This window comes from Epinephelus lanceolatus, chromosome 7 (assembly GCF_041903045.1).
Source record: "Epinephelus lanceolatus isolate andai-2023 chromosome 7, ASM4190304v1, whole genome shotgun sequence".
NCBI lineage: Eukaryota > Metazoa > Chordata > Actinopteri > Perciformes > Serranidae > Epinephelus > Epinephelus lanceolatus.
In genome coordinates this window covers 36988545-37001322 of record NC_135740.1, presented here as the reverse complement: position 1 = coordinate 37001322, position 12778 = coordinate 36988545, and the positions used below count along the sequence as shown (strand labels likewise).

The following is a 12778-nucleotide window of genomic DNA, read 5'->3' as shown; positions in this document are numbered from 1 at the left end:
TTAAGACATTTTAACACTATTTATTAGTTGCTGTTACATTCACCCAGCGCCCACCAACAGTTGTCCCTGACCTAAAATGTCAGATAGCGACAGCTGACAGGAGCTGCCGCCACTGTTTGACATTCATTCTTTGAATAACTTGATGGTAGGCAAAAATAAAAACTTGGCTGTTGTGGGTTTGTGTGCTCTCTGCAGCCGCTGTCTGTTCTCAGCCAAAGATTGTTTACTCTGCAACACAACTTCCCATTTTTTTGTAGTCCCAGTAACTAAAACAAAGTATAAGGTCTTCTCTTTCCCCATCACTTCATGACAATGTCAGGAGGAGCATTCTCCCAGTTTAATTTTTAAAGGGTGGTTTGAGGGTTGGACGTGTTGATGGATTATTACATAGACAAAGTAAGAAAAGACAAAAATACTAAGTTAATGTAAAGAAATATAATCATGTATGTGTTAAACTGAGAAACGAATGGGTGAAAATTAGACAAGCAAATATTTGACAGCACAATAAAGACATCCAAGTACTACAGACTAGTTTCATTCCTTCTCTATTAGCTAATTTTGTATTTTTCTGCCAGATGGGGTGAGCTTTGCTTTATCGCTCACGCCTCCATCCCAGCCCGGAGGACAGCTGATGAGGGCTAAAGAGGGAATTAGCTACCCACTCAAAGGCTTTGCTCTGATCCTTCAGGTCAGTATTTGGTCCCTCCAGCTCTTGAGCGGGACAGAGTAACACTAGTTTGGGAGGATTTGGGCAGATTTAAAATCAAAAGGGGAGGGGGTCTAATGCATGTATTGGACACAGACACATGAGCCAGAATCTATGGGTGCACCACAGAGGGGGGAAAGTCACAAACCTGGGAGGTCCCTCAATAGTTTTGTCTCTTGAGGGGCAGCTGGGGGAAACATTATGAGTTTTAAAGCCTGAAATATGCTGTCCCTTAAGTGGTGGCCAATCCCAACTTCATGTATATCAATGAGCATTACCTTTACTGCAACATAAAAATTTAAAAAATGTCTGGAGCCGTTCCAAAATATCTAGTCCAACAGAAGATTTACATGTATATGTGCATTTGGGTCTCAACTTTTAACCTATATGTTATGTCACAAACACACATTATATGGAGTCAAACATTTTTCAAGTAACAGAATTATTACTTATCTTAAATTAATGTATAATTGAAGATGACTAAACAGACACCACAGAGTCAGATTTTGTTTTGTTAGAGCAGCAGACCTTATTCACCATCTAAACCAGCATTTCAGAAAAGGGCAATAAATAAAGTTGGTCTTTCAGTGTACATGCTCGCTCTCTTACAGCAAGGACACACAAAAACACAAATAGGATACAAATGCCAGAATTACAGCTGCACATCAGCAGAATAATTGCGACTGCATTTCACTAAGAGTGCTCACATTAAAAGAAAACTGGGAGAACATATATGTCATGCCCATTTTCCTCCAGCAGATGGCGATAGTGCACAAGGAAAACTACTTCTTAGAAAGTTAAGCTTGAGAAACTGATAAGGTATATTATCAGTGTTTGTAGCAGCAGCAATTTATTCCATTTTAAATATCAAAAATGATTGCTTAGTCAAAAACTCACAGGTAAAAAAATTTCCTTATGAGACAAAATCTTCATATGATCAACGAGACAGGTGCCTGCTTTGGCCTTTTATGTGCAAACAAATCACAGTGACAGGAGTGAACTTGTTGAATGTAGACTAATAAAACAGTGGTGTCAATCACTTCACACTTGATTTACTCAGTTAAGATGGGGAACACACAGTAAAGTAATGCACCTACTGGCTGTGCTGCACCTGTATGTCAGCTCAATAAACTAGACTACAGTCGTCCATATTGGTTGGGATTACCTGGGCTTTAGCACCTTTGTGGCATAGATCTGATCTTATTATGGCTGTCTACAGAAAAGTGAAAAACAAATTAGATGTACATCAAATTAAATTGCGACCACTGTGACAAAATCAACTTTGTGAAGTCAGCCTTTGAGTTTAAATATAACCTAGTAAAATGCCATCATTTACTATATGAATAAAAAAAACACCTCAAGAATGAAGCCTATATTGTCTTAAGATTACAATTATGAAAAAACAGCCTGCAGTGAATGAGCCAACTATGACGTAAAGCTGCTACAAACAACATCAGAAATATGTCCCCAATAATCAAGAGTTCACAACCTCTTTCAGGTACAATACCGATGTCATGTCACAAGCCTCCAGGGTAAATAGATCCATAAACTGAGAACAGTGTCTTCTAGTTCAAAACATGCGTCACCATGCGCCAAAAACAGATTAATATTCCTGTGTTGATAATGTTGCTATCACCACCCTAAACATAGACAAACGATGGCACCCAGAAAACAGGTTTAATTACATTCAAGCTTGGTCAACAATCAAAAATTCTCTAACTTTAGTTGAGACAGCATCTACTTGAAACCTACAGTTTAATTCTTATCAGCACAGGAATGATATAGAAATACATGTTGTGTTGTGGCCTCCAGCATGTGACACAACGAAAACATCTTTGAAACATGCTCAGCAGCAAATGCTTTAATTAAACTGGCAAATTCAGACGAAGGAGAACGGTTTTAAATAAACAGATCTGTGAATGCATATCAGTGCCAGGTTCTTTAACTGGGTGGACAGGCTTCAAACCACCTAACATCGCTAGGCTAACGACAACAATGCTGTTGTGTAAGACTGCTCATAAATCACACTATGACATTGCTTATGTTCCTGCAACACACTCACACACCTTCGACTTGAGACACCTTTGACACAAATAGACATTTTGATTAAGCAATACCACAGGAGAGAGAGTGATGTTGTACTGTATATCGTCACGGCTGTGATTCGGTCATAGGCACGAGGCCGCAGGCCAAGTGCCGAAGACAATTACAGATGTCCATCAAAATGTCCATCTTCTTGGTGTAACGCTAGGGTCAGTTTGTGTCAATGTACCGAGTGTGACAGCTGGTTAATTAACGGTTGTATTTATATTTATAACACCTGTGAGCGGAGTGATTTTACTGTTACACGTCCCAGTGATGTTGCACTCTTATCTCACTCACTTATCAAGGATAACACACATACATAACGTTACATATGCTAATAACACGACACAAAGTGTAAAATGCTAAGTTGCATTAGCAGTAATGAAGATTAACTATAGCCTATCTGTAATACTGAGCTTGTATTTTTTGAGTATTTTTGTGTACACCTGTTGGCACTTGGAAATCAGGTTAATCTTTCCCAACATGCAAGTTCGCTGTGCATAGGCTACATTGGCGCCACCGAGCTAATGTTAGCTAACGTCATTAGCATTAGCCACGTTTTTGGCCGTTACACACCATCACCTTTGCCAAAATAAGACTGAAATAATAAACATTATTACAATTCTAATCACTTCCAATCACCCATATAGATGTGAGTTAATACAGTTTGGTAGGGTTAAAACGTTTGTTGACGATGTAATTGGTTCTCAAGTTACAGGTGGGGCTAAGTTACCGTTAGCTAACGTTAGCTAGCTAAGCCGGAAAATACGATCGATTCAACCTCTTAAACAACCTCGCAGCTAGTTTGAAAACACTTACCGAAGTTTTGGAAGCCATTGTCAGGTTCCCCAACGAGTCTTTTATCCAGCGGAACAAAAAATCCTGTCAGGTGCTCCATAAATTAAGACTTTTAACTCACTTACCAGTTGTGAATCTTTTCCAACCGTTGAAAACGGTAGCCGGAAATGATGTATATTTGTAGTTCCACATGAGAAGAGACATCCGCCGCTGGCTGCTATGTTTTGTTTGGGTTTTTTTTGTCTTCCTTTTTCTTTTTTGTTTTTATTTTCACTTTATTTTATTCATGTATTTATTTTGAATCATATAGGCAGTCGTCTGCTAAACCAGGAAACACAATGGGCTTTGATAAAATAAGCATAGTTTACCTGGTAAACTACAAATAAATTGCATTGCTTAAGTACAAGTACAAGGTCTGACTTTTTCTTTATTTGAATATAAGTTTGCACTCTAAGGGGGGTCTCTACTGTAGCAAGAATGATTTAAGGTGTACGTCTGCATATCTCCAACAATTAATCATAGGAAAGAATTAAAAAACAATGTGTTAACTTCAACAAACATTAAAGCAGTAACTCAAAGTAAAGCATCCGTCCACTTAAAGGTTTTTGCACAGATGTAGTCTCAGATAAAGCTTACTTGCGCAATTGCACCTCTAGGGGGAGGTCTGCTACAGTGGATGTGAACACTTAACTGAAGCAACCAAAAAGTGAATCCTTGATGTGCTTAAGAGCTTATAGCAGGTATGCAGCTCAACGGGTTGTAATTACTGCTACATAAGATCAACTGAATCAGGTTTGACATGCATGCAAGTACACTATTCAACAGGTAAACTGGATACCTGAAAGTGATAATCACCCTCTAACCTTTCAAAATACTGCTGCTTCTAAATCTGCCATGTAGTCCCAAAAATGGCTTTTCAGGTTTAGCACCAAAAAATGCTAAGTATGTGCAATGCCAAGATGTAGCATGTGACACAAAAATACACACCACAGGCACATGTGACATTTTTGCACTCTTTGTTCATACATTAAGGTTTTCAGCAACAATTGTTTTTTGACATTGATACAGTGCAAATGCACAATAGCACAACAGACACCATTAAGGATACATACTATTTTTCAGAGTCAATACAGCAGATTTGACAATTTGCATGTTTGATGTTTTTTTTTTTCTTTTACTAAACATAAATATGTTTGTCCTCCATTTTAGCCTTCAGTGTCTAACAGACAAGTTTTCTTCACTGGTAGGGACCCTTCAACAGAGAGGCTTTTGGAAATCAATGGCAAGTCATTTTCCAAGTGTGGTCGGCAACTTCTTGCAAGGTCATGACAAGTGGTGAAGCAGGGCACTGTCAGCATCTGTCTCCCCATCATGCCCAGGAGCAGTGTGATCATCTGAGTCAGTCAGTTCAATCAGCTTCATTCATACTTTTTTTTCAACTGTGCGGCCATACTGGATGAATTTTAGCCATACTGTAAACCGGTGCTGATGTTAAACATGTCTACGTTGTCTTGATATGCATATTATATTAAGAAAGATAACCTAAGACCTGAGAAAATATCGCGTTTTGCAATGTAAGACACAGAAGATACAGTGCCGTTCACCCAATCAGTTCACATCAACCACCGACACTCTCCAGTGTTTCAAACTTTTTCTTTGACAAATCGAAACAAAACAACAAACACTGACAACAAACGGACAAAAACATACTCAGATGGCTCAGGGTAATGTTGACTCCATCCATCGTCATATGTACCAATTAATTTATTTTTTAATATCAAGTAAACATATGCTCGTGGCAGATGTATTGATTAAATACGATGTCTTTGTCCTTTTCTTATATTTTAGATTTTTAAAAACTATTTATGATGAATTTAAAAAAGGGCTTTTAAACTTCAGGTGTACAACTTCGTGATGGCTTCTGATCATGGCGGCGCTGCTTCCTCAGCATCCCTCAACGGAGACGTCACATCCATTGAGGCATTTTAGATCTGCACATTAGTAATGCTCAAGCACAAACACCAGCCATCCTCTTGACCCTCCCACCCCACCCCACCCCCACACCACCTCCACTCCCCAAGCCTCTGCCACCTCTGCATCACCCATCATTCATTCCAACAACCCTCACCCCTAACATATTCTCTCAAGTCACTGGTCCCTGCTCTCCATTTCCATCTCCCTTTTTCTTCATTATCTCCCTTCTTCCCATACATATGGCATTAGTTTAGTCGCCCTTCTTGGCGACAGCCGCTAATTTGGACTTGCCAATGTAGGCCTCGAAGAAGAACTGAACAAAGAGCACAAAGTAGCTGAGGTACATGAGGGAAGACCACACAATGTTCTGCATGTGGGATGGACACTCCTGGCCCTGCTGCATCCACGAGTACACCAGGTAGTTGACCACACAGCCCATCAGCATCTGGGTGATCTGGGTCAGGGTGATGAACATGGCGAACTTGCGTGACACCTTGAAGCCGGCTGCCCGCAAGGCGTAATAAGAGTACATGACGGCGTGCACCAGGTAGTTCATGGTCATGAACCATCCGCCGCCAGCCACCATGTCTTTGTAGGAGTACCAGGAGTAGAGCAGCACGGTGATGTGGTGGTACCAGTGGAGGAAGATCAGCTTCTGTTTCCTCAGGACGATGAAGAGAGTGTCACCTGCAGGTATGACAAAGGGTGTAAGTTGGGTTGTTCAAGACACTGGGGTAAGTTTGAGAAGAGCATGTATAGTTATAAACATATATTTGAAATTATTCAAAATTTTCAAGTAATGCCACTCCTTCCTTACTATTGTATATGTCCACTGTGTGCATTTATGCATGTGGCAAAACAGTGCACAGGAGCACGTTATGTGTGAGGTTACAGCTTGGTATATGGAGCTGGAACAATGACGCTAAGTTTTGGCATCTAAAAAAATTGGCAAAACATATTTGCTTTTTGGGAGTGAACTCATTGAAAACACTACTGTATGCTGGATGTGCAGTGCTGCCAGGCTCCGGAGTGTTCTGTGAATACAGAGGAGTCACATTCTCTCCTTAGTGGTACCTGATACCTTTAAAGTACCAACCGACTCCCCACCAGATCAGCACACTTTCTATAGCAGCTATCGCCAGAGCTGTTCTCCTTCTGGCAAATGATCAGGTCAGCATCTGCCCAGTTAGCCAGAGCTAGCACAGCGGCTAACATCCATCCAAGCCAACTGTCCCAACAAACTCGCAGCAACACTGAAATGGTGTTACTCTGTCCTTATCATCAACAGTTAGCCCTGTCACTGGGTGTGCTGCCGGACAGATTCTCACAACTGTCTCTATGACGAAGCTCACACTCCTGCAGCAGCAGCTACAACTTATACAGTCTGTGATGTGGTGAAATCGAGTGCGGTGCATTTTTACGGAGATGGCAGATCAGCATGCCGAGATACCACCAAAATGTTCAAAAGTGCAGCTGTACTACATGCCAATCCATACCAGGTATCAAATTAGCTACTCTATTGGTATCGGTATCACTTTAAGGGTACTGGTATTGGTACTAGTATCCTAATCTTATAAACAATATACAGTCCAACTCCTTCAAATGCAGATTATATGTAAATCATGCCCCCCTGCCCCTCCCCTCAATCTCCCTCCCTCCACACCAAATCGGTAACAAAGTTGAAACTAAAAAAAAAAAAAAAGTTGGAAAAAATTCACCATAAAAAAAACCTCACACTGTAAAAAATGACAAGAAAAAAACTGTCACTGTGAAACATCAGAATGCAATAAATAATCAAAATAAAATAATTTTTAATGCCTGTGTTTTATTTTTCAATGGAGCTTTATTTAGTGTCAGTGTTTCTTTCTTCATTGCCAAATTTAATTTTGATGCCAAAACTTGCTGTCACCGTTCTAGCTCTGTTTTGACGACAGCACAAATGGTTTGTAATTATATCTGCCTATTGTGCATGTGTTTAGTCTAACACTGGGTTACGCTACAACTGACAACAGAACAGTGGACAACTCAGTAACTGGAACTGCTGTTCACTAACATGCCTTTGCTGTGCTTTACATCTTTGTTTTCTAAATGCATATTATACCCAGCACAACGACCATATGACACATGCCATAAGACGGTCTTGACTTACCCAGTTCTGGTGCTTTACTAAGTACAAAGGCGTATGCCCAGAACTTGCTGACAGGCCCGTTGTAAAAGCTCTGGTCACAAACCGACTGTTTAAGCCCTTTTGTCATCAGGATGTACATCATGTAACTCCCAGTACGGATGGCACCAAATATACTACAAGGACAAGGACAAGAAAAAATGTGTGGTCAGCAGAAGCTTAAATGATGTATAAAAGTATGCATCTTTTTTTATCTGACTCAAACCATCTATTCTTTTCTTGACCCTGGACAGAATCCCATGTGGATCAAACCACATTCTTTGATGCCTTGGAACAACCCTTCACTCATTCTTTTTTAAATCAAGCCCCTGATAAATTTACTATGTACTTGATGTGTAAAGAGGAGCTATGGCATATCACCTACTTCCCTCTGTTGCTGATAATATCTGTTGTGACAGATGCACTCTGCACTATGGATAGAAAACGCACACTATACAAATAAGGTAACAATGAGAAGCCTCAGATTTTTATGATTTCAAAGTAATTACACAACGTGTTCATACCAACATAAATTAAAAAGAAATGCTTTGTGAAAAGTAAAGCCAGAGAAATGTTTATGAATGGCAAAACTTTTACTGATCACAGAAAGTCATCTACGTAGGCCAGTGATTAGAATGCCTAACCCTTATTTTGAAATATTAAGGTTACTCTTTGTAATTTAAAAACTGATATTTACTGCTGGCACTAATGATGTTAGCGCTTTATCACCTGAATAGAGCAAGCGTGAGCGACCATAGCACCAGCGGTTTCCGCAGCTCAAACTTCTCCCTCTGTTTCATGACATGGCGGCCCCCGAGGATAAAGGCAACGTAGAGCGCAGAGAAGAGAAATGACTTCTTCCTGTAAACACACAAGAAAACAAAAAGCAAAGATTAACATTAACTTTTGACTTTTCACAGCCTTCACCTACACAGCTTAAAGGGGAACTCTGGTATTTCTCCAAAGTTCTGAAATCTTGCGAGAGGTGGCTCGTTGCAGGAAGAAAACAGTGGAAATGTTAGTGAAAGCTGGAGAAAGGAGTGCCAGTTATAGTTTTTTGTGTCAAAGTACAGAAAGCGAATCTTACCCCTATCTTAAAATATTTTCAATGTCATAGCTGAATATTTAGCTAATTTTGAAAATGTGGAAAAGACACAGAACAGAAAGGAACAAGCAAAAGGTACTGTTAAGTGTTCCATTTCTCTGTAGCATCCTTTTTGTAATGTTGTTAAGAGACTCATAATAATAGTAATCTGAGCCTTTAAGTGGCAAAAACAAGCACTGTTAGTGAATATAAACTGACGGAGCCACCTGACCCTGCAGCCTGTTTCAACTCTACTGGCTACACCCCTCTCTCTCAATGTTGGACCAATTAAAAAAATTCCTGTCCCACAAGTCATACGATCACATCATGTACACTGGGCGGCTTATATTTAGCTAATTAACAGACCTCTTGCAACAAATGTGATGAGTCAACAAAATAAAAAAGCAGCAACGTAACAAAAACAGTGCAGACTAATATATGAAAGAGGACATGAAAAATCAGTCCCAGGGTGACGTGACGTGAACAACAAACAGCAATCAGTTAGGAATCCATCCTTTAACTATGAGCAGCTATTCAACATGAACACTGCATTCCTATGTAACTACACACTTTAAAATGATGACAGTTTAACAGCATGTTTTCAAAGGGAGACTTTTGCTTTGTCACAAGTTACTGAGAGAGCAGTGAGTGTCACTCATGACCTTTCAGACCCCTGGTTTTCAGGTTTGGAAATAAATTCATGCAACTTAAAATCTGCTTCTCTATCTGCTCCTCTTCCAGCAGCACCACTATCATTAATATAGAATACTGTGTATGGAATACAAAGAATAGCTGTACTGGCTTCACAAGCAATGCCCGAAGTAATGTTTTAATGATTCGAGTCCAGCTCCAACAGTTACTAAATGCTTAGCTTTCAGTTTACAGTTACTGCTTCTATTCAGTTCCAACTCCCACCGTCCTGTGATGCCTGTTTGCCTTAATTGTCTTGTCAGAGATCACTGCTGTGCCACATGACGTGGAGGACTCGTGCTGAAGCACCACCTGGCCCAGCCGAATCTAAAGAAAAGCATTTCCCAGCGCTCAGCACAATCACAAAGCGCAGGTGGTCTGATTTGACAGACTGGATGCTGAGTAGGACCAACAGAAGATGGGGGCACGCTGCCTGAAACTGAAGCAGCTTTGCCCAAAACACTGTTTGGTCTAGTGGACACGGAGCAGAGTCATAGTGTGGAGCAGCATTAGCCAGATAAGTTAGGTAAAATAAACTTATGATGGTAAGGTTGCAGGTGCCAGTGAGTGAGCCATTAGGAGGATTCTCAGTGGCCAGCCATAGAGATGTGTGTAAAAAAAGAAGCATGTGCAGTAACACCCTTGAAAAAATAAAGATATTAAAACATCAGGTTTGCTCTCAGAGGACAGTGATAGCAAGAATGAAGCAATCTGGGAGCTCTGGGACCAATAGCTGTGGGGATGATGAGTTGCGTAAAACCCCAGGAGTCAGATTCTTTCTGTGCTGCTTTTTGGAGGTTATACAAAGAGAAAAACATGATTACAGCTTTAATCATCACATTAAAATGTATTACTCAGTAGGAAAAATATTCTATTTTAAGCTTTAAGTGTGTATTATAGTATCATACAAAAGGCAAGTTAAACCTCTGGATAGGACATCTATTCAAGGTCAACTGTCTTTGTAATACACAGTATTGTAGCACACTGGTATACTGGTCACACGGTCTGTACACAGCTCATAATACAAACGCAAACATTTCTCACAGAAGCGTAACGTATGCAACCTGTAAACAGCAATCCATCCTGTTCTGTTCTGCAGCCTCAGCAGAGCACGGCAACGACATCACCCAGTTTTGCTGATCAGGTGTGTAGCTCGGCAAGAAAGAAGAAGTGTGCGCTTTGCTTAGCCACTTAAAAAACTTAAGGAACGTGGCTGTGTGAAATGCAGGGAGAGAACAATATATTACAGGAAAACCTTTTATTAATGTTCTGTTTTTAAGTCTGTGTCACAGAAACTTTTATTCAACCTAATGGTCATTTCTGAGGTTGTAGTTTGTAATGTTAATGTTGTTGGGGCAGCCATATAAGAGAGTCAGTCATGTAGTTGAATATCAATTAATAATAATAATAATAATAATAATAATAATAATGCATTTTATTTATAACGCACTTTATATTTGAAAACAAATTTCAAAGTGCTAGCAGTTATGTGTCAACCTATAACAACTGCTTGCATCCCTGATTCTCACTTGTCTTTCTAATACATTTCAAATATGCGCAGTTGTATGTATTAAAGAGGACCTATTATGCTCATTTTCAGGCTTTAAGGTTTCTACTTTAACATATTTACTAGGGATGCACCAAAATGAAAATTTGTGGCCGAAGCCGAAGCCGAAGCCGAATAATATTAAATGCTTGGCCGAATACCGAGTACCGAATACCGAATATTGTTGTTTAGTTTTTCATTAGTTTTTGCAGATGAACCCCCTCCAGATTAGTGTTGTCACGGTACCAAAATTGGATCCCACTGTATGATACCAGTGAAAATATCATGGTTCTGAGTAGTATCACGATACCACAGCGAAAATGAGGCAGATGTGCCTTTTGTCATTTATAAAAAGATAAATCACTTTTCTATAATACATCAATGATATTTCAATGGAATAAATTACTTATTGACTTATTCATACTTCAAAAACAGCATCAATCAGTGATTAAGATAGGGGGGATCAAAATAAAATAAATAAATAAAATAAGAATCAAACAGCCACCCTCCTCCCCTGACAAGTCCCTTCATAAGTAAAGAACAGTCCCCAAAGTGCGGTGATGTTTGTGGGCCGTGAACGGGCGTTTCTCCTCTGACACATCACGTACGGTCTGTGTTCGGCTGGCTCGGCTGTTCAGGTACTTTTGGGCAGTCATGACGCCAAGAAGAGGATATTATTGGAGCCGACTTCCCGTCGCCGGTAAGCCGATGGCTGCTGTATTTGACAGGAATACATTAACGTTACTGTCTGTGTCTGTGACCCCCGTTCAACCCACAACCGATGGGATTCGCCTTTCGTTTCTGCTGGTGTTTGAAATCTGTAGGCTGCTCGCACAGCGTGCTGAATGATTTAAGCCTATTTTGCTCGCTCAAAACTATTTTTAGTCGCAAATGCAAGTGCCGTGACGGGCGGATCGCCACACTGCCTACATTTTACTCAGCCCGTCACGGCACACTGTTTGATTGCGTTATCAAAACACGCCACTATTATTTGGCCTTGCTTTTAACTTATTCCACCGAATACGGAATGTGTGTTTTTTTGCAATATTCAGCCAAATATATTAGGTTACCGAATATTCGGTGCATCCCTAGTATTTACATGCTTTAATGGTCAAAAACACTCTGTGTGGAACACCTGAATTAACCCTCCGTCTGAGACACTCCGTCCAGTGCCCGTCTCTTAATAGCCTCCTCCCAAAAAAGCCCTGTCTGCTCTGATTGGTCAGCGTTTCCAGGTCTGCTGAGAATAGTGGCACTTTCTACCTTGAAAAATCAGGAATAAAAGCCTCTAAAGCAAATCTTCACTTGTTCTAGCAGGAATATGATCGGAAATCAGAGAGAAATTTACAACATCGGCAACCAAGATTACAGGTTTCCCTGGCGTTAACATGTAGCTACACGTAGCAGTGTACTGGTAGCCAGGGAATGACTGGAGATAACAGAGAATTGTGGCATTTTCTCGGTGAGAAATCACCAGTAGAAGTTCTAAAGCCAAATTCATCACACTCGCACATATTCCAGCAAGAATATGATCCCAAATTGGGGAGAAATTACAACATAAGCGACCACGGTTACTTGATTCCCTGACGTTAGCATGTAGCTACATGCAGCAGTGTACTTGCAGTCAGGGAATGGCTGTAAGGGAGAACACTTTCTTCCACTGAAACACACCAATAAAAACTTCTAAACACAACCGCGCATATTCCAGCAGGAATATGATCCAAAATCAGG

General features: G+C 40.3%; 1 protein-coding gene across 1 annotated transcript in view; it reads right to left on the bottom strand.

The window, feature by feature from the left end:
* Nucleotides 1-3999: 3999 nt before the first annotated feature.
* Nucleotides 4000-12778, bottom strand: part of elovl6 (ELOVL fatty acid elongase 6) — a 28826-nt gene continuing 20047 nt past the window's right edge. The window contains exons 2-4 of the mRNA XM_033633922.2: nucleotides 8457-8588; nucleotides 7713-7864; nucleotides 4000-6250 (exon numbers count right to left, since the gene is read on the bottom strand). Of these exons, the coding sequence (XP_033489813.1) occupies nucleotides 5814-6250; nucleotides 7713-7864; nucleotides 8457-8588 (721 nt within the window). The 3' untranslated portion in view covers nucleotides 4000-5813. The remainder of the gene's footprint in view (nucleotides 6251-7712; nucleotides 7865-8456; nucleotides 8589-12778) is intronic.